Source organism: Rhinoderma darwinii, chromosome 3, assembly GCF_050947455.1.
Source record: "Rhinoderma darwinii isolate aRhiDar2 chromosome 3, aRhiDar2.hap1, whole genome shotgun sequence".
In the NCBI taxonomy this organism is placed as follows: Eukaryota; Metazoa; Chordata; class Amphibia; order Anura; family Rhinodermatidae; genus Rhinoderma; species Rhinoderma darwinii.
Window position 1 is genome coordinate 283,168,447 of NC_134689.1, and position 26,909 is coordinate 283,195,355.

General features: G+C 47.0%; 1 protein-coding gene across 2 annotated transcripts in view; it reads left to right on the plus strand.

Annotated features, from left to right (window-relative positions):
- Window positions 1–26,501, plus strand: part of LOC142749670 (tropomodulin-2-like) — a 139,890-nt gene extending 113,389 nt beyond the window's left edge. For both annotated transcript variants that reach the window (XM_075858001.1, XM_075858000.1), the window contains exons 8-10: window positions 6,717–6,860; window positions 6,941–7,085; window positions 25,410–26,501. In XM_075858001.1, coding sequence (XP_075714116.1) covers window positions 6,717–6,860; window positions 6,941–7,085; window positions 25,410–25,444 — 324 coding nt within the window. In that variant the 3' untranslated portion in view covers window positions 25,445–26,501. The remainder of the gene's footprint in view (window positions 1–6,716; window positions 6,861–6,940; window positions 7,086–25,409) is intronic.
- Window positions 26,502–26,909: the final 408 nt, after the last annotated feature.

Genomic DNA, 26,909 nt, shown 5'->3' on the forward strand with positions numbered 1-26,909 from the left:
TTGTGATCCTGGCTGTAATTGGTGTAACATGTATTGTGATGCTGGCTGTAATTGGTGTAACATGTATTGTGATGCTGGCTGTAATTGGTATAACATGTATTGTGATGCTGGCTGTAATTGGTGTAACATGTATTGTGATGCTGGCTGTAATTGCTGTAACATGTATTGTGATCCTGGCTGTAATTGGTGTAACATGTATTGTGATGCCGGCTGTAATTGGTGTAACATGTATTGTGATCCTGGCTGTAATTGGTGTAACATGTATTGTGATGCTGGCTGTAATTGATGTAACATGTATTGTGATGCCGGCTGTAATTGGTGTAACATGTATTGTGATGCCGGCTGTAATTGGTGTAACATGTATTGTGATGCCGGCTGTAATTGGTGTAACATGTATTGTGATGCTGGCTGTAATTGGTGTAACATGTATTGTGATCCTGGCTGTAATTGGTGTAACATGTATTGTAATGCTGGCTGTATTTGGTGTAACATGTATTGTGATGCTGGCTGTAATTGATGTAACATGTATTGTGATGCCGGCTGTAATTGGTGTAACATGTATTGTTATCCTGGCTGTAATTGGTATAACAGGTATTGTTATCCTGGCTGTAATTGGTGTAACATGTATTGTGATCCTGGCTGTAATTGGTGTAACATGTATTGTGATCCAGGCTGTAATTGGTGTAACATGTATTGTGATCCTGGCTGTAATTGGTGTAACATGTATTGTGATGCTGGCTGTAATTGGTGTAACATGTATTGTTATCCCGGCTGTAATTGATGTAACATGTATTGTGATGCTGGCTGTAATTGGTGTAACATGTATTGTGATCCCGGCTGTAATTGGTGTAACATGTATTGTGATGCCGGCTGTAATTGGTGTAACATGTATTGTGATGCCGGCTGTAATTGGTGTAACATGTATTGTGATGCTGGCTGTAATTGGTGTAACATGTATTGTTATCCTGGCTGTAATTGGTGTAACAGGTATTGTTATCCTGGCTGTAATTGGTGTAACATGTATTGTGATCCTGGCTGTAATTGGTGTAACATGTATTGTGATCCTGGCTGTAATTGGTGTAACATGTATTGTGATGCTGGCTGTAATTGGTGTAACATGTATTGTTATCCCGGCTGTAATTGATGTAACATGTATTGTGATGCTGGCTGTAATTGGTGTAACATGTATTGTGATCCTGGCTGTAATTGGTGTAACATGTATTGTGATGCCGGCTGTAATTGGTGTAACATGTATTGTGATGCCGGCTGTAATTGGTGTAACATGTATTGTGATGCTGGCTGTAATTGGTGTAACATGTATTGTTATCCTGGCTGTAATTGGTGTAACAGGTATTGTTATCCTGGCTGTAATTGATGTAACATGTATTGTGATGCTGGCTGTAATTGGTGTAACATGTATTGTGATGCTGGCTGTAATTGGTGTAACATGTATTGTGATGCCGGCTGTAATTGGTGTAACATGTATTGTAATGCTGGCTGTAATTGGTGTAACATGTATTGTGATCCTGGCTGTAATTGCTGTAACATGTATTGTGATCCTGGCTGTAATTGGTGTAACATGTATTGTGATGCCGGCTGTAATTGGTGTAACATGTATTGTGATCCTGGCTGTAATTGGTGTAACATGTATTGTGATGCTGGCTGTAATTGATGTAACATGTATTGTGATGCCGGCTGTAATTGGTGTAACATGTATTGTGATGCCGGCTGTAATTGGTGTAACATGTATTGTGATGCCGGCTGTAATTGGTGTAACATGTATTGTGATGCTGGCTGTAATTGGTGTAACATGTATTGTGATCCTGGCTGTAATTGGTGTAACATGTATTGTAATGCTGGCTGTATTTGGTGTAACATGTATTGTGATGCTGGCTGTAATTGATGTAACATGTATTGTGATGCCAGCTGTAATTGGTGTAACATGTATTGTTATCCTGGCTGTAATTGGTGTAACAGGTATTGTTATCCTGGCTGTAATTGGTGTAACATGTATTGTGATCCTGGCTGTAATTGGTGTAACATGTATTGTGATCCTGGCTGTAATTGGTGTAACATGTATTGTGATCCTGGCTGTAATTGGTGTAACATGTATTGTGATGCTGGCTGTAATTGGTGTAACATGTATTGTGATGCTGGCTGTAATTGGTATAACATGTATTGTGATGCTGGCTGTAATTGGTGTAACATGTATTGTGATGCTGGCTGTAATTGCTGTAACATGTATTGTGATCCTGGCTGTAATTGGTGTAACATGTATTGTGATGCCGGCTGTAATTGGTGTAACATGTATTGTGATGCCGGCTGTAATTGGTGTAACATGTATTGTGATGCTGGCTGTAATTGGTGTAACATGTATTGTGATCCTGGCTGTAATTGGTGTAACATGTATTGTAATGCTGGCTGTATTTGGTGTAACATGTATTGTGATGCTGGCTGTAATTGATGTAACATGTATTGTGATGCCAGCTGTAATTGGTGTAACATGTATTGTTATCCTGGCTGTAATTGGTGTAACAGGTATTGTTATCCTGGCTGTAATTGGTGTAACATGTATTGTGATCCTGGCTGTAATTGGTGTAACATGTATTGTGATCCTGGCTGTAATTGGTGTAACATGTATTGTGATCCTGGCTGTAATTGGTGTAACATGTATTGTGATGCTGGCTGTAATTGGTGTAACATGTATTGTGATGCTGGCTGTAATTGGTATAACATGTATTGTGATGCTGGCTGTAATTGGTGTAACATGTATTGTGATGCTGGCTGTAATTGCTGTAACATGTATTGTGATCCTGGCTGTAATTGGTGTAACATGTATTGTGATGCCGGCTGTAATTGGTGTAACATGTATTGTGATCCTGGCTGTAATTGGTGTAACATGTATTGTGATGCTGGCTGTAATTGATGTAACATGTATTGTGATGCCGGCTGTAATTGGTGTAACATGTATTGTGATGCCGGCTGTAATTGGTGTAACATGTATTGTGATGCCGGCTGTAATTGGTGTAACATGTATTGTGATGCTGGCTGTAATTGGTGTAACATGCATTGTGATCCTGGCTGTAATTGGTGTAACATGTATTGTAATGCTGGCTGTATTTGGTGTAACATGTATTGTGATGCTGGCTGTAATTGATGTAACATGTATTGTGATGCCGGCTGTAATTGGTGTAACATGTATTGTTATCCTGGCTGTAATTGGTATAACAGGTATTGTTATCCTGGCTGTAATTGGTGTAACATGTATTGTGATCCTGGCTGTAATTGGTGTAACATGTATTGTGATCCAGGCTGTAATTGGTGTAACATGTATTGTGATCCTGGCTGTAATTGGTGTAACATGTATTGTGATGCTGGCTGTAATTGGTGTAACATGTATTGTTATCCCGGCTGTAATTGATGTAACATGTATTGTGATGCTGGCTGTAATTGGTGTAACATGTATTGTGATCCTGGCTGTAATTGGTGTAACATGTATTGTGATGCCGGCTGTAATTGGTGTAACATGTATTGTGATGCCGGCTGTAATTGGTGTAACATGTATTGTGATGCTGGCTGTAATTGGTGTAACATGTATTGTTATCCTGGCTGTAATTGGTGTAACAGGTATTGTTATCCTGGCTGTAATTGGTGTAACATGTATTGTGATCCTGGCTGTAATTGGTGTAACATGTATTGTGATCCTGGCTGTAATTGGTGTAACATGTATTGTGATCCTGGCTGTAATTGGTGTAACATGTATTGTGATGCTGGCTGTAATTGGTGTAACATGTGTTGTTATCCCGGCTGTAATTGATGTAACATGTATTGTGATGCCGGCTGTAATTGGTGTAACATGTATTGTGATCCTGGCTGTAATTGGTGTAACATGTATTGTGATGCCGGCTGTAATTGGTGTAACATGTATTGTGATGCCGGCTGTAATTGGTGTAACATGTATTGTGATGCTGGCTGTAATTGGTGTAACATGTATTGTGATCCTGGCTGTAATTGGTGTAACATGTATTGTAATGCTGGCTGTATTTGGTGTAACATGTATTGTGATGCTGGCTGTAATTGATGTAACAGGTATTGTTATCCTGGCTGTAATTGGTGTAACATGTATTGTGATCCTGGCTGTAATTGGTGTAACATGTATTGTGATCCTGGCTGTAATTGGTGTAACATGTATTGTGATCCTGGCTGTAATTGGTGTAACATGTATTGTGATGCTGGCTCTAATTGGTGTAACATGTATTGTTATCCCGGCTGTAATTGATGTAACATGTATTGTGATGCTGGCTGTAATTGGTGTAACATGTATTGTGATCCTGGCTGTAATTGGGTGTAACATGTATTGTGATGCTGGCAGTAATTGGTGTAACATGTATTGTGATGCCGGCAGTAATTGGTGTAACATGTATTGTGATGCCGGCTGTAATTGGTGTAACATGTATTGTGATGCCGGCTGTAATTGGTGTAACATGTATTGTGATGCCGGCTGTAATTGGTGTAACATGTATTGTGATGCTGGCTGTAATTGGGTGTAACATGTATTGTGATCCTGGCAGTAATTGATGTAACATGTATTGTGATGCTGGCTGTAATTGATATAACAAACATTTGTAATATGGGGATTGTGGTGCTTCATTTTAAATTAAAATGTAGTAGTATCCTCAGATGTACCTATTGTCAAGTGCAAATAGGCACACTTACAATTCCCTAATTTTCACTGGGTAGATAACTGCACAGTTATCTTAGTGTGGTCTAAGTGTGGTCAGCAGTTCCCTGTAATGTTGGCAGTCCAGTAGGACAGAAGGGGGATAAGGTATAATAGGGGCCAGATTACGGTTTTCCAGTAGATGAAACAGTTCTTTCTGGTGCCACAGCAAATTTTTCCAACACTAAATTGATTGGCTACACTCACAAAACCACCAGTTTATATATATTTCATGGCACCATACATTGCCCATACAGTGTGAACATAAGAACGTCACTGACAATCCCCCAGAGGACGACATCAGCAGTAATGTCATAAAGGCAGTAATCTTGGTGCATGCCATGTCATCACCCACTGAGGAGCCTTAAAGGGTGATGCAAAAAGTTTGCAGCATAAATCACCCCTTCTCCCAGGTGCAGCCATCTTACTTGTCTGGTAGCTACAAGTCTTGCAACTTAATTTATAGGGCTGACACGGTACTTAATTTATAGGGTCGACACCTTTAGTAACATCATCGTCTTTGACATCACCACTAGTTCTGGGATGTCAAAGGGGACACCTCAGGCAATGTCACTGACATTGCATATTATGATGTCATCACCTCTATAATGTTACCACTCCTATGACATCATCACATCCACTTGAGCCCTACAGGTAACCCACCAGTCCATGTCTCGGACACCCTCTCTAATGACATCATCTGTGGTGACGTCACCAAAGCAGTGATGTGTCTTCCCCGCCAATGGGTAAACACTTGCTATGGAACCTTTAAAGGGAGGCAACCAGGGCTCTGGCATATGCCACCCATGCTCCTAGGTGCAGCTGCCACGATTGTCAGCAGCTGTGGTCCTGGCTGGCAGTTTATAGGGCCAGCACCCCTTGTGACATCACCGCTCACCATGCCCCCACATGTGACATCACCAACCGTTCTGGGTCCGTAAAGGGGATATTTCAGTTAATAACACTGGCATTTCCCATTATGATGTCATCACCCATCTAACGTCATCACCCCTATGATGTCACTAATCTTATGACAGCATCATACTGGTGCCATACAGGGGTCCCACCAGCCCATGTCCCTGATACTCCCCCCCCCCCCACCGATGACATCATAAACTGTGACATTATCAAAGCAGTCACTTTGGCCCTCCGGACATCATGCTCGTAGCAAAAACAAATGCTGTGCATCTTTAAAGGTTGTACGCCATGTGCAGCCATAACAGGTGCAGCTGTTATGGCTTTCTGGCAGCTGCAGGTCCAGACATTCAATTTATAGGATTAGCACACCATGTGGTGTTGCTTCCACTTGGGACATTGTCACATACAACACTCACCATATCTGGATATTAAAGAAGAAACATTAGGCAATGTTACTGACAGTGCCCATTATGATGCCACCACCCCTGTGACCTCACATCCTTGTGACTTCACCACCCTTGCAACAACATCATATGAACTGGTATTCTACAGGTACCCAACAGCCCATATCCCTGACAAAACCCATGATGATGTCATTAGCTGTGACGTTATCAAGGCAGTGACTTTGTCTCATCTGACGTCACACCTGCAACATCATAACCTGCTGTGCAGCTTTAAAGGGCATGGGCCACCCTTTCTACGAGGTGCACCTAACACGGCTACCTGAGAGCGGCAAGTCGCAGCAGTCAATTTATAGGATCGGAACCCCTTGCAAAGTCACTTGTTCTAGGGACTTAGTGCATTGTGGGAAAGCGAAATTATTAGGTCTTACAGTAAACTGGTGCTTAGTCTGTCTGTTTCCAAGGGCAATCGTGTGAATGACGAAACAATATGAATATGAAATATTTGCAAGTCTACTGAACATTTCATTTCGATTTCGACTGTGAAATTATTTTAAAAGTGGAGCCCAGATTGCTTTAACTTGGGGAATGTAGTTGGAGCTACACTTAAAATATAAGTAGAATACGAGGAGCTCCCTAAAGTGTTAATTGTCCTTAACTAGACTGTCATTTTGAAGGCTTTTGCAGATATGTTGAAAGTTAATAAAACATTGAGGAGTCTCAACATTGAAACAAACTTCATAACAGGAACTGGAATTTTGGCTCTTGTGGAAGCTCTAAAGCAAAATAGAACCCTGACAGAAATTAAGATTGCTAATCAGGTAATTGTACAATAATTTATTTAGCACTGGATAGTATGCTATAGCTTAGATCCATCTCACATCTATTTCCTTGTCTGCAGAGACAGCAGCTGGGGACTGCCGTGGAGATGGAAATTGCTCAGATGCTTGAAGAGAATTCAACAATTCTTAAATTTGGATATCAGTTTACACAACAAGGTCCAAGGACCCGAGAAGCTGCAGCTATGACAAAGAATAATGATTTAGGTGAGTTGCTGATACATCCACCAGTGTGACTGTAAGTTATATCAATTGCTATACCAGTATGATCAACAGATGTCTGACATCAAAGATACGCAAGTCTGTTCGTACCCGGCATAACAGATATAAAGGAAAGCAGCTGCTAATGTGAAGGAGCAGAGTATAGTTATTGCACATATGTAGATGCTCCACCTGCATTATCATCATTAGTTTCTTATGTTAATATATAAAATTCTAGTGGCAGTACAAAGCAGCTGTCAACTTTCAAAATACTTTGCTTTACATATTTAACATTGATCTTTGTGGCAGTCTGTGCTCTATCCCAGAGCTGCATTCACAATTCTATTTGTCATTGAAAAAAGTCAGCTTGTTGTCAGACACATTCTTATAGGAGTGTGGTGTCAGATTACTAGAACAGAGTTTTATGAGCAGTGCCAAAGCTCTGTAGAGATCCCCAAATATTAGAGCGTTCAGAATTCTAACCTAGAAATTCATGAAATATACAGGGCATGCATGAGCTTTGGTGCTGTGCACTTGGCATTGATAGAATAAGACAGAATTCATGATCTGGAACTGCAAATGGTAATGATAAGGGCATGACCACACATGGCGGAATTCCTCCGCAACTGTCCGCATCAATGCCGCACAGAATCTGCGTTGCAGATTCTGCAGCGGATCTGCACAAAATGTGCAGAAAATTGATGCGGACTGGCCGCTGCGGACTGCAGGAAAAGTGCTTCTCTTCTCCCTATTCAGTGCAGGATAGAGAGAAGGGACAGCACTTTCCCTAGTGAAAGTCAAAGAAATTCATACTTACCGCCCGTTGTCTTGGTGACGCGTCCCTCTTTCGGCATCCGGCCCGACCTCCCTGGATGACGCTCCAGTCCATGTGACCGCTGCAGCCTGTGCTTGGCCTGTGATTGGCTGCAGCCGTCACTTACACTGAAACGTCATCCTGGGAGGCCGGACTGGAGACAGACGCAGGGAGTTCTCGGTAAGTATGAACTTATATTTTTTTTAACAGATACATGTATATTGAGATCGGTAGTCACTGTCCCGGGTGCAGAAACAGTTACTGCCGATCGCGTAACTCTTTCAGCACCCTGGACAGTGACTATTTACAGACGTCTCCTAGCAACGCTCCCGTCATTACGGGAGCCCCATTGACTTCCTCAGTCTGGCTGTAGACCTAGAAATACATAGGTCCAGCCAGAATGAAGAAATGTCATGGTAGTAAAAACAATACGCTCCGCAGCACACATAAGATCTGCGGACTTCATTGCGGAATTTTGACTCTCCATTGAAGTCAATGGAGAAATTCCGCCATGAGTCCGCAACCAGTCCGCCACTGCTCCGCAACAGACAGAGCATGCTGCGGACACCAAATTCCGCTCCGCAGCCTATGCTCCGCAGCGGAATTGTACGCATCGTGTAAACGAACACTGCTAAATTAAAGTGAAAGTCAATGGAGAAACGGCTCCGCTGCGGATTAACGCTGCGGAGTGTCCGCAGCGGAATTTAAGTGAAATTCCGCTATGTGTGAACCCGCCCTAAAAGGTTGGAAACTACTGTATTTCCTGCTCTGAATCAAGAGAACAAATGTCTGATAGTAATGCCTTCTGGCACCCTCAAACTCTTGTAATCCAACCAAGCGTCTCTTCCAACTCTATGAGTCATCTACATTTATTTCCAGATTGTGTCAGTGAAAGAAGGGGGAAGTTACCCCCTCGGATCGCTTCTTATTCTAATTTTAGTGAAGTAACAGAATCATAACTTTTCCTTCTATGTATTTCTAGTTTCTGTACTAATAGGAATGACACAACTGAGCTGAACTCCAGAACCGTAATGAGCTTAAAGTCTACCTATTACCAGAAAAGGGGGACCTGTTATATTTGATAACCCATTAGCCTCTTAAGAAATGAATCATATTCTAAATATATGTTATGAAAAAATAGCAAACATACCTCCAGTATATGTCTACTTTCCCTCTGCAAATGAGCTGACTCCTTGTAGGAGTCTGCTCCTGAACATCCGGATAGAAGTATCCTGGAATCCCTTTCATCCTTCCGGCATCCCCCTCGACAGCATCTAAGCTCAGAACCAGAGATGTCGCTGGGTATCACGAGATCTTGCATTCTGTCTCAGAGCGATAACTGCGGTGTTAATATAGCACTTACCGATTGGTAACTGCTGTATTAATGCTTACTGATCAGAAAGTGTATATACACTCCTCAACATTGAAATTTCAACACCAAGAAGGTCAAGCCATAAAGTTGTGCAAATCGAGGAAGTAGCAGGTGTCGCTAAGATCTGCAAATTATCACATTTTCAAGCACCGAGCTCCAATCTGTGGCATGTGGGAGGGACATAAAAGCCAGATTGAAAGCAAAAGTTTTTAGCCACATGAAACCTCAAAAATCGGGTCAAGTGGTGTGGGTAGATTGTGTGATGCCTCCTGTTTATTGACATGCCAGTTATTGCCACTTGTCGCAAACTGAGAGGGACAGAATCCTTGAACTTAGAGACCTTGGTTGATCACTCCGGCACATCGCTACGCGCGTAGGCCGAGATGTAAGCACTGTTCACCATTGCTTTACCCGGAGGTTGTGAGAACAACAGTGAACAAGAATGACAGCAAGAGGTGCACGGAGGCGAACCTCTGCTCGGACGGATCGTCTCTTTGGAAGAATGGCGCATAGTGATCAATTCCGTACGGCAAGTGAAATTGGATGTCACATCCCAAGCCTAGGGCAGCAACCAGTGCCGACGCAAACCATCAGAAAGTTTTTGTACGACATTGGGCTACAAGCCAGACATCCAGCTACAGGTGTTCCATTGACCACACGCCTCCGCTCTCAAAGGCTATCATGGCGCACTGCAAGGCTGGAATGGAGGTCTATCTTCTTCAGTGATGTGTGCCGCTTTTGTCTCGGATGCAATAATAGCCGGAGATTAATCTGGAGATCATGTGTGCAACGCCATAAAGAGGCTTTCACAAGGGAATGTCACATCGGTCCTACTCCCGGGATTGTGGGGTGGCATAATGTACGGTAGCCGGACCCCTCTAGACTTAATGTCAGGTACACTAACAGCTCAGCGATACATTAATTTGGTTTTGGAACCAGTGGTACTGTCACGAAGGGTCTGTGGACTCACTGGACCATACCGTCTTGGCGGTAGGGCAGCTGGCCAACAGGGCGCAGGTCACAGTCTATGGTATATAGGGTACCTGTGGCAGCACGGACAGTGGCTTGGCAGGAACTAGGCAGCGGATGGACGTCGGGCGTGGAGAAGCAGGCAAGCGTGGTATTCAGCACAGCACGACTATAGCAAGCACGGCACTAGATCGGGATACAGGTACAGGAACGGGAACAGGAACACTGGGAGCAGGAAACACTAGGGGACCATTTGCATAGACAGACTAAGGGATACACAACAACGCTCAGGCATAGAACTAGGGGGCTGGACCCCTCTTATAGTCCAGGGTACTCACGTGTTAAAGTTCGTCCATCCGGTCCGGTGCGCACGCTTCCACTTTAAGAGCGGGCACGAGCGTGTGCGCGCACCCTACAGGATCCGGCAGATGTGAGTGGATGCGAGCGCTGGCGTCTCCTGAGGAGGGGGCTGGGGCCAGCACTTGCCGACTCGTGGCTGCGGCTGTCAGGGAAGGTTGGAGCTGACCGCCCACAGCCACGGACATTACAGTATCCCCCCTCTTACGCCCCCTCTTCTTGGGACCAGAGCGAGAGAGAAACTTCTTCAAAAGAGTAGGGGCATTGAGGTTCTCCTCTGGCTCCCAGGACCTCTCTTCAGGGCCGAACCCCCTCCAATCCACCAAATAAAAAGTCTTTCCTCTCACTCTCTTGGTGTCCTAGATCTCCTTGACCTCAAAGATGTCCGAAGGGCCGCTGGAGCCAACCGCAGGGCTGGGAGTCTTGTAATAGCGGTTCAGGATCACTGGTTTCAGGAGGGAGACATGGAAGGAGTTGGGAATCCTGAGGGTAGGAGGCAGCCGGAGCTTGTAGGCGACAGGGTTGATTTGTTGCAGGACCTCGAACCGTCCGAGGAACCTGGGGGCAAATTTACATGACGGTATCCTCAGTTGGATATTCATAGACGACAGCCAGACCTTAGTGCCAAGAAGAAACCGAGGAGGCACTCTTCTCCTTGTGTCAGCCTTCCGTTTCATGCGGTCCACTGCCATTAGGATGGAGGCTCGAGTCTGCTGCCAGTTTTGCAAAAAGTCTCTAAACGTGGAATCAGCTGCAGGTACTTCGGAAGTATCAGGCATCGGAAGAGGAATTCATGGGTGCTGGCCATAGACAATGTAGAACGGTGTATTCCTAGTAGACTCGCTGGTGTGATTATTGTAGGAGAACTCCGCCCATGGGAGCAACTGCACCCAGTCATCATGCTGTTTGGAGATGAAGTGGCGTAGGTAGTTCTCCAAAATCTGGTTGATCCTCTCGACCGGACCATTAGACTGAGGAGGGAGGGCAGAAGAATAGTCCAACTTCACGCCAAGAAGTCCGCAGAGGGCTCTCCAGAACCTTGAGTTAAACTGAACCCCCCGATCAGACACAATATGCTGCGGCAAGCCGTGCAGGCGGAAGATGTGTTGAATAAATAACTTGGCCAACTGAGGAGCAGAAGGAAGACCAGTCAGAGGAACAAAGTGGGCCATCTGCAAAAATCGGTCCACCTCCACCCAGACAGCACTGCATCCAGCAGAGAGGCAGGTCCGTGATAAAGTCCATCGCTATATGCTGCCAGGGAGCATTGGGCACAGGCAATGGCTGGAGCAGACCAGCAGGTCTGGAGTGGGTGGCCTTGTTGGCTGCACATACAGCACAGGAAGAAACGAAGTCCACAGTAGCCTTGGGCAGAGTGGGCCACCAGAAATGACGAGCAATTAAATCCCGGGTTTTACTGAACCCCGCGTGACCTGCCAGTCTAGAGGAGTGTCCCCAGCGGAGGATTCTTCCACGATCAGCCAGGCGCACAATAGTCCTCCCTGGAGGAATGTCCTCGATTTGCAGGGGATTGACCGACACAATGCAAGTCAGATCAATAATGTTCTGTGGATTCTCAATGGTGTCTTCTGTCTCAAAAGACCTGGACAAGGCATCGGCCCTCACATTCTTGTCGGCCGGGCGATAATGAAGCTCAAAATTAAACCTTGCAAAGAACAGTGACCACATGGCCTGACGAAGGTTGAGCCGTCTGGAGTTAGGTCAGATTCTTGTGGTCCGTAAAAATCATGACCTGCCTAGGTAGAGTCGTGTGTTAACCTTAGACCATACTATCCCCCCACCCCCATTTAGTAAAGACACGTGACACCGAGGTTGGATGTGAAATGGCCACAGCAGCCGTTTATTAATTTCACAGTTTTATAAAAACAATTTAAATCCGAAACATTCGGATAACTAGTTAGGAATCCACCGGAGAATTCCTCCTAATAATTCACATGACCCAACATGGGTCAGAATCATAAATAACCATTAAACGTTAACATTAACCCGAGCAGAGGAAGTCCTTGAAGCCCCTTCAGATGTTCCTTTCAAGAACACACCGAATTAGCCATCTGCAAACCACTAATTACCTCCAGCCGTAAACCAGCTCGGAAGCACCGTTCACCTCTGCAGATGGCTCCACCCACTAGAAGTCCACTTCAAGGGGATAACACCCGTTGAAGCCCTCAAGTGATATACCGCCCACTAGAAGTCCACTTCAAAGGGATAACACCCGATGAAGCCTTCAAGTGACATACCTTCTACCAGAAGACCACTTCAAAGGGATAACACCCGATGAAGTCTTCAACCATGTACCTTTTTTGGGGGACGCATACCCCCGATGCGACCCCCCCACCATTTTGTACTGACTGGCCTCAAGGACTCCCCCCGCCAGCTGCCATGACAACAGAACCTACTCCGGAAAAAAGAAAAACATGTTAAATAAACACACAAAATAAAACACAACGCTCATATACGGACGTACAGAAGACCTAAGGAGTAACAAAACAAGGGTGGGAGGGTGGGAGCTTTGCTTCTTGTGTACTACTCCTCCCGCTGCTCCCGGCTCAATGCCGAGAAACAGCGGGAAGCGCAGTAACGGCCCCCCCGTCCCCCCTAGCTCCTCCCCGTCCCTCCTTCAGCTTCTTCACCTTTCCCTCACCTCTTAACATTAACCCTTTCCCTACCAGGACGGTCATGTCGGCTTCCCTCAAGCCTGCAGCTGCGTCCAGCCTCTTCTTGACCTGCCTAGGTAGAGTCGTGTGTTAACCTTAGACCATACTATCCCCCCACCCCCATTTAGTAAAGACACGTGACACCGAGGTTGGATGTGAAATGGCCACAGCAGCCGTTTATTAATTTCACAGTTTTATAAAAACAATTTAAATCCGAAACATTCGGATAACTAGTTAGGAATCCACCGGAGAATTCCTCCTAATAATTCACATGACCCAACATGGGTCAGAATCATAAATAACCATTAAACGTTAACATTAACCCGAGCAGAGGAAGTCCTTGAAGCCCCTTCAGATGTTCCTTTCAAGAACACACCGAATTAGCCATCTGCAAACCACTAATTACCTCCAGCCGTAAACCAGCTCGGAAGCACCGTTCACCTCTGCAGATGGCTCCACCCACTAGAAGTCCACTTCAAGGGGATAACACCCGTTGAAGCCCTCAAGTGATATACCGCCCACTAGAAGTCCACTTCAAAGGGATAACACCCGATGAAGCCTTCAAGTGACATACCTTCTACCAGAAGACCACTTCAAAGGGATAACACCCGATGAAGTCTTCAACCATGTACCTTTTTTGGGGGACGCATACCCCCGATGCGACCCCCCCACCATTTTGTACTGACTGGCCTCAAGGACTCCCCCCGCCACCGCGAAACAGGCCTTGACCACCTTAAGCCTGTGAGTTCCTCCACACCACCACCGCCCTTTCTATGCCTTCTGCTATAGCCAAGCTCCAAATATCAATGCCAACCTCGGTCAGATGAACCCCGTCACTCCTCCAGAAATTCCCCAATCCTGACTCCAAATCCCTATGCCTCACGCAAATGCCCCCGTTCTTTGCCACAAAACGGGACACCGCCCGGTTAACTTTTATCCGAGCCTTATTGACTCTCTCCACCGATCTAGCTAACCGCCAATGCTTCCTTGGGACTATGTCCGACCACACTACCACCAACTTGGGATAAGATACCCACAAACACAACAAATCATGTTTGATATCCCGCACCAACTCACGAAAAGGGCGGACTCCTAAGTCATTCCCACCCACGTGCAACACTAAAACCTCCGGAACCCTATCAAGCCGCACATATGTCTGGAATTCCGCCAACACCCTGTTCCACGACATACCTCTAAACCCCAGCCAATGCACAACCGCATCCTGTCGCGGAATGCGCAACTGGCGACCATCCGGGCGGACGTCCGCCCTCAAAGCCCCCCAGTGCACGTACGAATGACCCATCAACCACACCAGACAAGGAGGCGAATCTGAAACGGAAAACACAGTTAGGCACCACCATATACATTTGCAAGCATAAACAACAAAATTACAACATATGGGGGCGGACATAGGACTTAAACCTTTTAGACTCCCAACGACCAATACGCCTCACCCCCTCATCATCCAACCCCCAGCGCCCTGCTTCCGTCGCTGCGCCAATCCGGAAGGAATGAGATGAATATGAGCCTGCCGCAACCCCAACCGCCGTCAAACATTTTTTAAAAACAGCTCCAAACTGAAACCTGGACAAGAACGACCCGTCCACATGACATAACAAAGGCAAATCTGGAGACCCCCTGTTTTTTGTAAAACCACGCATGCACTCTACTGGGCACATGACCGACCCCGGGAGAGCGAACAAAACTATCAGTTTTCCCTTCCCTAATTGGTCAGTTTTTGATCTACGCAACCATACCTCCAACCGATCTGCAAAAAGGCTCACCTCCCCAGATCTCAGCCCCCCTGCCTGTTTAGTACTTGGCGACACCAACTCACCTATTCTAAATGCTCCGAAGAACGCCAACGAGAAAGCCAACCGAAACAAATCCATTTCATCTGAAGAACGACATACCGATGCCAATGAACCACCCAACAAGCCCAGCAAAGCAAACGACACCGGCCTTCTACTATCCGCCTCCACCCTACCTCTGCGCAACCCCTTCAAAGCCTGCGATACCAGAAATTCCTTCGATACATCCCGCAAGCCCCGCAACTTAAGCCCAAACGCCACCGCGGATATAAACCGGTTCACCTTCGCTACTGAAAACCCCGCCTCCCAGGCATCCCCTAACCAATACAAAAGTGCCACCAACCTGTCTCTATCCGTATTGACATCACCCAACTCTCTTACCCACTCCTCCCACTGCCTCCAACAAGCAGCATAAGCCCTCCACGTCGTGCCCGCCAAAGACCTTTGTAACAGCTGCTCTACGGGACCGATACCAGATCCCATAGATGATCCGGACACGCCAAACCAATACGTTCCGCTCCCGGAGCCAATTGCCGAAACCGGTCCCACTGCGAGCGAGAAAGAGCATCAGCAACACAATTCCGTACACCCGGGACATGCACCGCCACCACCCACGCGTTCAGCGACAAACACACCAACACTAAATGTCGCAACAATTGAACTACCGGAGGAGAGGACGCCGTGATGTTATTAATGGCAAGCACCACACCCATGTTGTCGCAGTAAAAACGGACCTTCTTATCCCTGAGCCTGTCCCCCCAAATGGTAGCCGCCACCACGATGGGAAACAGCTCGAGCAGGGCCAGATTCCGCGTCAATCCACTGGACACCCAGCTAGCCGGCCATTGACCTGCGCACCACGGACCTCCCCCGTAAGCTCCAAAGCCACCCGCCCCAGCCGCATCCGTGAAAATATTCAGATCACTCGTATCCTGCGCTGGGGCCATCCATAGCGAGCGACCATTGTACTGGCCCAAGAAGTCATCCCAAACCTGAAGATCAGCTCGGTGCTCCTCCTTGAGCCTCACAAAATGATGCGGCGCCCGCACTCCCGCCGTTGCCGCCGCCAACCTTCTACCAAACACCCTCCCCATCGGCATAATCCGGCAGGCGAAATTCAACTTCCCCAGCAGCGACTGAAGCTCCCTCAACGACATTTTCTTCCTTCTACAAGCCCGTCGCACCTCCAGCCTCAAAGCACCCAGCTTATCCGCCGGGAGCCGACACTCCATTGCCACCGAGTCAATTTCGATTCCCAAGAAACAAATCGTCGCTACCGGGCCCTCCGTTTTTTCCGGCGCCAAAGGGATCCCAAAATCCCTCGCCACCTTCTGCAGGGCATGAAGCAAGTTACCGCAAACCGGCGAACCCCCCGGGCCAACGCACAAAAAATCATCTAAGTAATGGATCAACGAATCGACCCCGGATACTCCCCTCGTTACCCACTCCACGAAGCTACTAAACGCCTCGAAGTATGCACAAGAAAGAGAACACCCCATCGGAAGGCACCGATCCACGTAAAAGGCCCCATTCCAAAAACAGCCCAACAGCCGTTGGCTTTCTGGATGCACCGGCAACAACCTGAACGCCGCCTCGATGTCGGTTTTTGCTAGCAGCGCCCCCGGACCCGCAGCCCGCACTAACCCCACCGCCTTATCGAATGAGGTATAAACTACGGAACACAACTCGTGATCAATCCCGTCGTTTACCGACGAACCTTTGGGATACGATAAATGTTGAATCAAACGAAACTTTCCGGGCTCGCGTTTAGGGACAATACCCAAAGGGGACACAACTAAATCTTTCACCGGCGACTCCACAAATGGCCCCGACATGCGCCCCAACGAAACTTCTTTTAACAACTTTTCCGACACGACTTCCGCATGCACGTAAGCCGATTTTAAATTTCTCCGCGTAACCGGAACCTCATAAGGAGGCGGAGGAATAACAAAACCAACACTAAACCCTTCATAAAGCAACTTAGCCGCCGCCCTATCCGGATACTCATTTAGATAAGGGGCCATCCTTTCCACCCTCACCGGCGATACCCCCTTGACCAGCCCCGTGCTGGTTCCCGGACCTCTTTTTACGCAGACATTTTGCCGCCCCGTGTGATGCACCATTACACTCGGAGCACACGTGCTTGAACTTGCACGTGGCCCCGAACTTACACTGGCCTTCATTGAATTGCCAGCAAAACCCCGCCTTTCCCCCGCCGCTTGGTCCACTCTGACTAGTCTGGCCTCCCTGGCCACCGCTCCCGGGAAAGGGCTGCCTAACCGGAACCGTAACCCGTAACCAGAGAGCAATATCCTTCTGGTCCCACCGAATCGCCGGCCGAACCGCCTTCCGCTGACGGAATTGCTCATCATATCGCAGCCACGCCTGACCCCCATACGCCCTATGAGCCTCCCCAATAGCATCAAAATAACAAAATAACGCCGAACAATTTTCCGGCGCCTTTTCCCCTATCACACTAGCCAATATGGCGAACGCCTGCGACCAATTAACGAACGTCTGCGGGATAAGCCTATACCGCCGCCGTTCCTCCTCGTCCTTTTTACTCTCATCCCGCTTGCTCTTATCCAAATTGAATTTAGCCAGCGGCAAGAGAGAAAAAATTTCAACATATTCATCTTTCCAGATCCGATCACGCACCTCCTGCTTTAAATGCGCCCCCAACGGACCCTCAAAACAAACATACACCTCCCCCCGAGCACGATCGTCCATGCGCACTCGATCGCCGTCCTTCTGTGCCTCAGTCTGCACCGACACCGCGACCGCCTCTCTAACCGCCACCACAGGACGCGCCTGCAACGATCCCACTTCCCTGGAGCCTTCCCAAACTACCGCAGGGGACACTTCCGTTACTACCGGCGCCGCGGCCCTATCCAGGCGCCCCACCAGCTCCCGTAAGCAACCCACTAAATCTGCCAAACCCGCTCCGTCGCGTCCGCCCGCGCCACTACCGGCCCCCGATGCTATGCTAGCAGCCCCCCCGCCGACACCCGACATAAAAATCGCTGGATAAGACAATAAAGGAGTTATACACTCACCGGGCTGCACAGGCGCTGTGTTCCCGTCAGCCGGACCATCCTGACCTCGACGATAGACGTCCAGTTCACCTTCCTCCAGTTCTTCTCTCGCCGACGACTGTCCCTCCCAACGACCTCTTCGGAAAGGGGATGAGGACGCGCTGACCGATGGGCCGGCAACCTGCCGCCCGACCGCCGGGACCCAGACTTCCGACCGGACCTGTTGCCTCGACGTCGCTGCAGATCTAGTCGTCCGTCTAGACGATCCTGACGAAGCCTGCCCCCTGGCCGGAACATCACCATGCGGGGCGGCCGTACCTTGCTCTTGACATCTTCCATCTGATGGGGGAGGGGTGACAGGGAGCCCGGCCTGCGACTCCCTGCTTACCGCCGGACCCCGTCGCGGCCTGGGATTCCTGCCAGGACGCAGGGCCTGGGAAGGGGCGGTCCTCCCAGCTGCCTGGCCTGCAGCGTCCGGGATCGGGCTCCCTCTGCGACGCCGTGTCCGCGGGACTACCTCCGGACTCAGGCGCTCTGGAGGTCGGGACCGCCGAGAGGGACGGGTCGACACAGCCTGCATCGCCGTCACCCCTGCTACCGCTCTCTGCCTGCCCAGCGCAGGAGCGGTTGTTGCCGACTCCCCCCCCGCCGCCATAGCCATGCTCGTAGGGGGGCCGGGGGAGGGGAGCCTGTCCCTTACAACAGACCCCGAACGCCGTGCCCGACGTGGCGAAACGGCGTCCGGGATCCGCGTTAATGCAGCCACGGTCTCCTCCAGCCATCCGGGACCGTGGTGCACAGCAGCGGCACGCAGCCGCTCTAAAATCAGGGCCTCTGCCATACTAAAAAGCCGGGCAACGGGGAGCTTTGCTTCTTGTGTACTACTCCTCCCGCTGCTCCCGGCTCAATGCCGAGAAACAGCGGGAAGCGCAGTAACGGCCCCCCCGTCCCCCCTAGCTCCTCCCCGTCCCTCCTTCAGCTTCTTCACCTTTCCCTCACCTCTTAACATTAACCCTTTCCCTACCAGGACGGTCATGTCGGCTTCCCTCAAGCCTGCAGCTGCGTCCAGCCTCTTCTAGATCGGGTGAGCTGCGCCCTCTAGTAGATGTCTCCTCTCTTCCAGGGCCAATTTGATGGCCAGTAACTCCCGATCCCCAATCGAGTAGTTGCGTTCTGCGGAAGAGAAGAGCTTAGAGAAGTATCCACATACCCTTGACTTGCCCTTGGGACCTCTCTGGAACAGGAGTGCACCAGCACCGACAGAGGATGCGTCCACCTCCAACGAGAACTGCAGAGAGACATCCGGATGATGAAGGATAGAAGCTGAAGTGAAGGCACTCTTCAGGCTGTTGAATGTGGACTCGGGAGTCCACACCTTGGCGTTCATATCCTTCTTAGTAAGGTTAGAGATGGGAGAAGTCAGTGAGGAGAAGTTCAGAATAAACTGCCTGTAAAAGTTAGCAAATCCCAGAAAGTGCTGTATGGCCCTCAAGCCTTGAGGACGTGGCCACTCCAGGACAGACTTTACCTTCTCAGGGTCCATCTCGAGACCTCGATTCGAGACGATGTAGCCCAGGAAGAGTAGAGCATCCTTGTCAAATACGCACTTCTCCAACTTGGCGTACAGATGATTCTCCCTTAACCGCAGCAGAACCTGACGGACATGTCTCTGGTGCGTCATAGGATCTGGGGAGAAAATCAAGATGTCATCAAGGTAGACTACAACACAAACATAGAGGAGGTCACGGAAAATGTCATTCACAAACTCCTGGAAGACCGCGGGAGCATTACACAGGCCGAAGGGCATTACTAGATACTCATAGTGTCCATCACGGGTGATAAATGCAGTCTTCCATTCATCGCCCTGGTGAATCCGGATTAGGTTGTAAGCCCCACGCAGGTCTGGTTTAGAAAACATTTTTGCACCACGTATACGGTCAAACAGTTCGGAGATCAGTGGCAACGGATATTTATTCTTCACCATGATCTAGTTAAGACCACAGTAGTCGATGCAAGGACGTAGAGAGCCATCTTTCTTTTTGACGAAGAAGAACCCGGCTCCTGCCGGGGAGGAAGACTTTCGTATGAAGCCCCTTTCTAAGTTCTCTTTCACATAGGAAGACATGGACAGAGTCTCTGGCAAGGAGAGAGGATATACCCTACCACGGGGAAGGGATGCACCAGCTATCAGTTCAATAGGGCAGTCATATGCCCGATGTGGAGGCAATGTCTCCGCTTCCCTCTTGCTGAAGATGTCCGAGAAGGCAGCATAATGACCCGGCAATCCTGCCAATGACCGAGGCAGCGAAGGCTGAGCCGAACGAATCCTCACCAGGCAACGACCTTGACACTCAGGGCCCCACTGAAGAACCTCTCCAGAATTCCAGTCCAGAACTGGAGCATGCAGACGGAGTCAAGGCAGGCCCAGCAACACAGGGTTAACAGCTTTAGGCAGGACATAAAAAGGTAGAAGTTCGTAGTGAAGAGCTCCCACTTGGAGCCTCAGCGGCTTGGTCTCCGCTAAAACCGGGTCTGGCAGAGGTAGTCCATTTACTGAAGCAACTGTCAACGGGCTTTCCAGGGGGATGGTGGGCAATTGTAGAAGGTCCACAAGATCTTTGCGGATAAAATTAGCAGCGGAACCAGAGTGCAGATACGCAGAGACCTGATGCGTTTTCTCGCCGGACACTATAGTCACGGGTATGGACAATTTAGACGTAAGTCCTTCTTTGCCCAAGGTCGTCACTCCAAGCAACCCTAGGTTTTGGGACTTTTGGGGACACAGGCGCACCAGATTGCCTTTGAGGCCGCAATAAAGACAGAGTCCAGATGTGAGTCTGCGTTGTCTCTCTTGGGTAGATAACTTACACTGATTCGTAATTACCGATTTCTTAGGAGGATCGACATCTGAGGACAGCAGGGTTTGCTGCAACGTAGGAACCAGACTAGGAAGGGCTCCCTCCCGTTGAACCTCTTGGAGGCGTTCACGGATCCGTATATTGATCCGGGCAGACAGAAGGATGAGGTCATCCAGGGTAGACGGCAGATCCCGAGCGGCAAGCTTGTCTTTAATTCTGGAAGATAGTCCGTGCCAAAATGCAGCCACCAGAGCCTCATTGTTCCATGCGAGCTCTCCCGCCAGGGTGCGGAAGTGGATGGAGTACTCACTCACGGAGGTGTCTCCTTGGCGCAGGTCAATCAAAGAAGCCGCTGCATATGAGACCCGTCCAGGCTCCTCAAACACCATGTGAAAAGTCCGGAGGAAGGCAGGGAAGTCACGGGTCTCTGGTCCTTGACTATCCCAGATAGGGTTCGCCCATGCAAGAGCCTTTCCGGTGAGGAGGGAAATGATGAAAGCCACCCTGGCACCATCAGACGAAAATGTCCTAGCATATAAACTGAAGTGGATCTGGCATTGATTAAGAAAACCACGCCAGGTACTTGCTTCTTCGTCATAGCGATCAGGAAGTGGCAAAGAAACGCGTGGGTCAATATTGCCAAGAGGTGTAGACTGAGGATCCACATTGCCAGGAGGTGTAGTAGGAGGAACAGCAGCTTGTGCCTCCTGCCGACGTGCAAGAATGTTCAACGCTTGGAGAAGTAGTTCCTGTCGGGACCGGAGGTCCAGCATATCCGCTCGCATCTCCTGTGTCGTCGTCATAGTCTTGAACCGGCCAGCGGGGTCCATGGCCTGAGCGTACTGTCACGAAGGGTCTGTGGACCCACTGGGTCATACCATCTTGGCGGTAAGGCAGCTGGCCAACAGGGCGCAGGTCACAATCTATGGTATATAGGGTACCTGTGGCAGCACGGACAGTAGCTTGGCAGGAACTAGGCAGCGGGTGGACGTCGGGCGTGGAGAAGCAGGCAAGCGTGGTATCCAGCACAGCACGACTATAGCAAGCATGGCACTAGATCAGGATACAGGTACAGGAACGGGAACAGGAACACTGGGAGCAGGAAACACTAGGGGACTATTTGCATAGACAGACTAAGGGATACACAACAATGCTCAGGCATAGAACTAGGGGGCTGGACCCCTCTTATAGTCCAGGGTACTCACGGGTCAAAGTTCGTCCATCCGGTCCGGTGCGTGCGCTGCCCCTTTAAGAGCGGGCACGAGCGTGCGCGCGCACCCTACGGGATCCGGCAGAGGTGAGTGGACGCGAGCGCTGGCGTCTCCTGAGGAGAAGGCTGGGGCCAGCGCTTGCCGACTCGTGGCTGCGGCTGTCAAGGGAAGGTTGGAGCTGACAGCCCGCAGCCACGGACATTACAGGTACGGCCATTTCTCCAAAGTGTTCCAGAAGTCGTTTTTCAGCAGGACAACACCAGGCTGCATGTTGTTCGTGCTATTGTGAGAAGACTGTGTGGCCTAAACGTGCTACCATGTCCTGCAGAGTCTCCGGACTTGTCTGCCATCGAGCACATCTAGGACATCATTGGTCGGAAATTGCAAAGGGAGCTGATGATTGATGATTTGCATGCCCAAGGGCAATAAGCGTGGCATAACATTCCTCAGACAACCATTAATAACCTCATTAATATCATGTAAGTGCCTATATTTCTGCGTGTGGCGCTCATACTTAATGCTGAATAAATCAAGATGTTTGGAATATTTTTTCTTAATTTTTTTTTTATCATTTGCATATCATTAACATATTTATGGCTCCTATTATTATTTCCACAATTCCCAAACTTTTCCTTCTTGATGTTGCAATTTTGAGGAGTGTATGTGATATGCACATCATGAGCATCAGGACATAGCTGCATAAGGACAAACATACTCGTCTGGCTTATCGTGTGATCAGGAGTGGTGCAACAGAGCTTTAACGGCAGAGTTTATGGGAACCGGATTTCAGCCGCTAATGGGACCCCCCTTTATTTGCATCACAGAAAATCCCTATGACACGATTGAGGCCAATACCTTATATGGACCGAAAGTCCAGGGTCCCTTAAAGGACCCTAGGGCTGTCTGACCATATTTTTTGTTGTTAGGGCATACAAGTATGCCCTGACTAGTGCCTGTGTTCTGTTAGTACATTAAAGTTAAAAAATAAAGATCAAAATGTAAAATTCCCTTATGCGATTAAAAAATAAATAAATAATTAAAAGAAAAGTAGTGTTAAATAAAAAAACAAACACAAAACACATATAAATTAATATATTCAATATAATATAAATTAATATAAATTAAATGCTAATGTATATGTTTTGGCACCTATATAAAGTACAACTCATCTTGCAGATAAACAAAAGCCTCGTACATCTACTCTGAACAAAAAAAAAGAAAAAAGTTATGACCCCCAGGAATTCAAAGAGAAATAATTAAAAAAATGTTCTGGTCCTCAAGGTCAAAATTGTCCTGTTTCTTAAGGGGGGTTAAAGGACCCTTCATTATTATTTACAAATGTATACACAGTAAATAGTTTAGATAAGGTTTAGCCCCTTTTAGGCCATTACCCTCTGTATCTTACAGCTGAATGTATCTTATCCCTAATGATAGCAACATATGACAGTTGAGGGAAGTGGCCCATTAGGGCCCTGTATTACCTGTGAGTTTCTACAGATTTTTGGAGGGATCAGAAGTACAGCATACTGTACATTGTGCCATTAGCAAGTTTGTCCCAAAAATATAACAAAGATGCAAGGTTATAGTGTGAACATAGAGTTACATGTATTAAACCATAACGTACATGTGAATAGCACATCAAAAATAACTCGGGCAACCCTTCCATTCAACAGAGTGTCCTTACATAAAGCTGAACCTAAACATATACTGAGACTTAAAGAGTTTGTCCTGTCAGAACAACGCCTGCCCAAATTCTGTAGTAGGGCATATGGGTATCATTAGGGTCTCCCATCTAATAGTCAAATCATAGAGCTGTTGTCTCAAAGAAAGGCACACACGTTCCAGGACTCGACACAACCATGTATTGCAATGATTTCAATGGGAACTGTGTACTAAATTTCTGGCAGTTTCCCCCATCCATAACCGTTGACCACCTGGGGTCTGGCGAACAGCTCATTGTTGGGGAGCGGTATTAGGAGCAGGGGTTGTCCTAAATGAGACAAGGCCTGTAAGGCCCTTTATATGAAGTCCTCTCTAGTTAGTGATCACTGATCACATCTGTTTACACCTAATAAGGGAAACAATAAATAAGTTTGGAAGATCATTAAATTTATGTATAAACACTTTAGTTTGACAAAACTATGCCAGCTTTTAAGAACAGGACTCCCTCTCCTAATACATTTAGTCTACACTGTATCTGAGTTTATTCTGTTACACTATGAATTATACACTGCATTGTTCTTATGTGTATTTTATAAAGGTATTATCTCTATATTTTAAACAAGATGATGACCCTTGCAAAATCTTTTAGGTAGAAGCATATATGTTGGCCCAAACAGTGACTTTCAGCTTCAGTTCAGAGGTAGAGCACTGTATGGTACCCCATCAAGGTTTATCTCATAAATCATTTTTAGACCTTATAGCTTCTTTAAAGTATTTTTTTGTGTTTCTAGCATGTAAAAATACAGTTCTCATCTTTTTTTGGCTTCCCTGTGTCCCCCTTGGTGCTTCAGCTAATCTGTGCATCTGGAGGTGGTCTCTGAGCAGAATCAGTCTCCTTCCCCTCTTATTCACTCCCTTCGAAAGCAATGAAAATATAATGAAATAAAACAATAAAGACTTAAAGACTGAAAGAGCATATGCTGGGTTCCTATTAGCTGTCAGGATGCAGGACTTTACAGCTTGTTAAGATTTTAAAGAAGGAGTCTTCTCAGCTATAGTACCATGCTACTGCAGAGACTCTGCACCTTCCCTGACAAGCAGGGTAGAAAGTTATTTCTATTGTCTGCTCTGCAGTGAACAGGGAATCACTATGCAGAGACCTGGCTTTGGGGAGAGTGACTGAGCATGCATGTCCACCAGCACTCAGCTCATAAGGACGTGTACATTCTTATACACTTTGAACACCAGGTGGCACCATACGATGTAAGTAAATGTCATAACTCTTCACTAAACGTAAATGGCAAACATTTATGATCTATACAGTGAATATGATCAACCCCTTTAATATACAGTATAATGGAAGTTATCACCTCTTGGTGGCCTTAACGTGTACCTACATTTTGTCTAATGGCAGGAATGTTTGGTCTGGGTTTCCTAGGAAATGAAAATAACCTGTTTTCAAGGCACTGTTCAAAAACCGAATTGATTTTTATATTATGTACATCACAATATGTGTGAATAAAAATATGCAGAATATAATAAACAGATTTTTTTTTGTCTCTGCAGTCCGTCAAAAAAGAGTTGAAAGAGAACAGCAGTAAAGTAGGCCGGAAGCGGAGGCCAACTTGCAAGGCCGAGAGCTGCACTACTGGAATGCAGTCCTTTTGGACTACTTTATATTGTTGACTTCTGAAGACTTTAAAACAGCACTACATCTTTTTTTTTTTTTTTTAAACCTGCACTTGTACTTTGCAGATATTAATTCAGAACAGGTTTAATGTGACATACAACTCATGATTGTGTCAGTGAAGTGGAGTGCGGACGTTGCCAACCCTGTGGTGCTGTCATGTGACCTCAGATTATTTTTTAATGGGGTGCATGGCAATGTATTGCCATTTTATAATAATTTCATGTATGATCCAGTTTGATTTTAGTTGTCATTTTTATACAGCAGTCTATACATTAAAGCAGTGACTAAATTGTTGGTAGGCTCCTTTAAAATGGCCATAGCAACCAGTGACAAGCGTGTACTTTTCTGGCTTCCATTAGAAAAGTGAAACAACACTGCTTGCATTCATTGACATAAATGTCCCTCATAGTAGCCTTGTCAGCTGTACAAAAAGCCATGTGTCAAGATAAGGGTTGATAGAGTATAATACAATTGTTATGACCAAAATTATACCTGCTGAATCAGACTCTAAAGTAATGGTGAGAGGTCATGTTTACATATTACGTCTGCTTATTTTTGTACCAATCGCTTAACTTCTTAAAGGGAAACGGTCACGTTGAAACTGCAGTCCAGTTATATTTTTGTGGGAAAAGATTCAGTGATTGTCAGCCCTCCCTGTATAAGGGTGCATACAAAGATAGCTGTCAATCACTGAGTAGGACCGCCCACTGGACTCCTAAGCCCAGAATGAGCACAAATTTAAATGAATAAATTCCAAGATATACTGAATCCTTGCTCACAAAAATATACATCAATCTGTTCAGCTCCCCCTGCTTTATAACATAATTGGGCTGCATTTTCAACGTGACAGGTTCCCTTTAAGACAAGATGCTCATGTTCTTCCAACATTCACTAATTGTACATTCATCTTCAGCTCTGCCATGTCTTTATTATCTGTGCTGATAAATGTAATTTACACTTTCATCATACCTGCAGGATGCGTGTCGATTATTACACCTGAAGCAGATGTCCAGTTGTCTAATATCAGTTACTACCTTTGAGTGATGTATTTCTTTCATATGTGAGCTGCTCTTTAAGGCTACATTCACACTGCATTTGCAGTGCCGTTTGCAGTATGTGCCGAGAAAGCTCCCGGTATACGTCAGGGCCAAAAGAGCCTAACCTTGCTCCCCTATGATCACTGACTAAGGACTTGTCAACACGTAACGGATTTTTCCGCATTAACTAGCAATCCGCTGCGGGCAATCCGCACCATTTTATATGACAGAATTAGGTGCGGATTTTCATTTTTACTGCGGAAAATAGTGGAGATTTTTTGGTGTGTTTTTTCAAGGGCTGTGTGATGGTTATATTTCTTCTTCCTGTCATGTCATTTC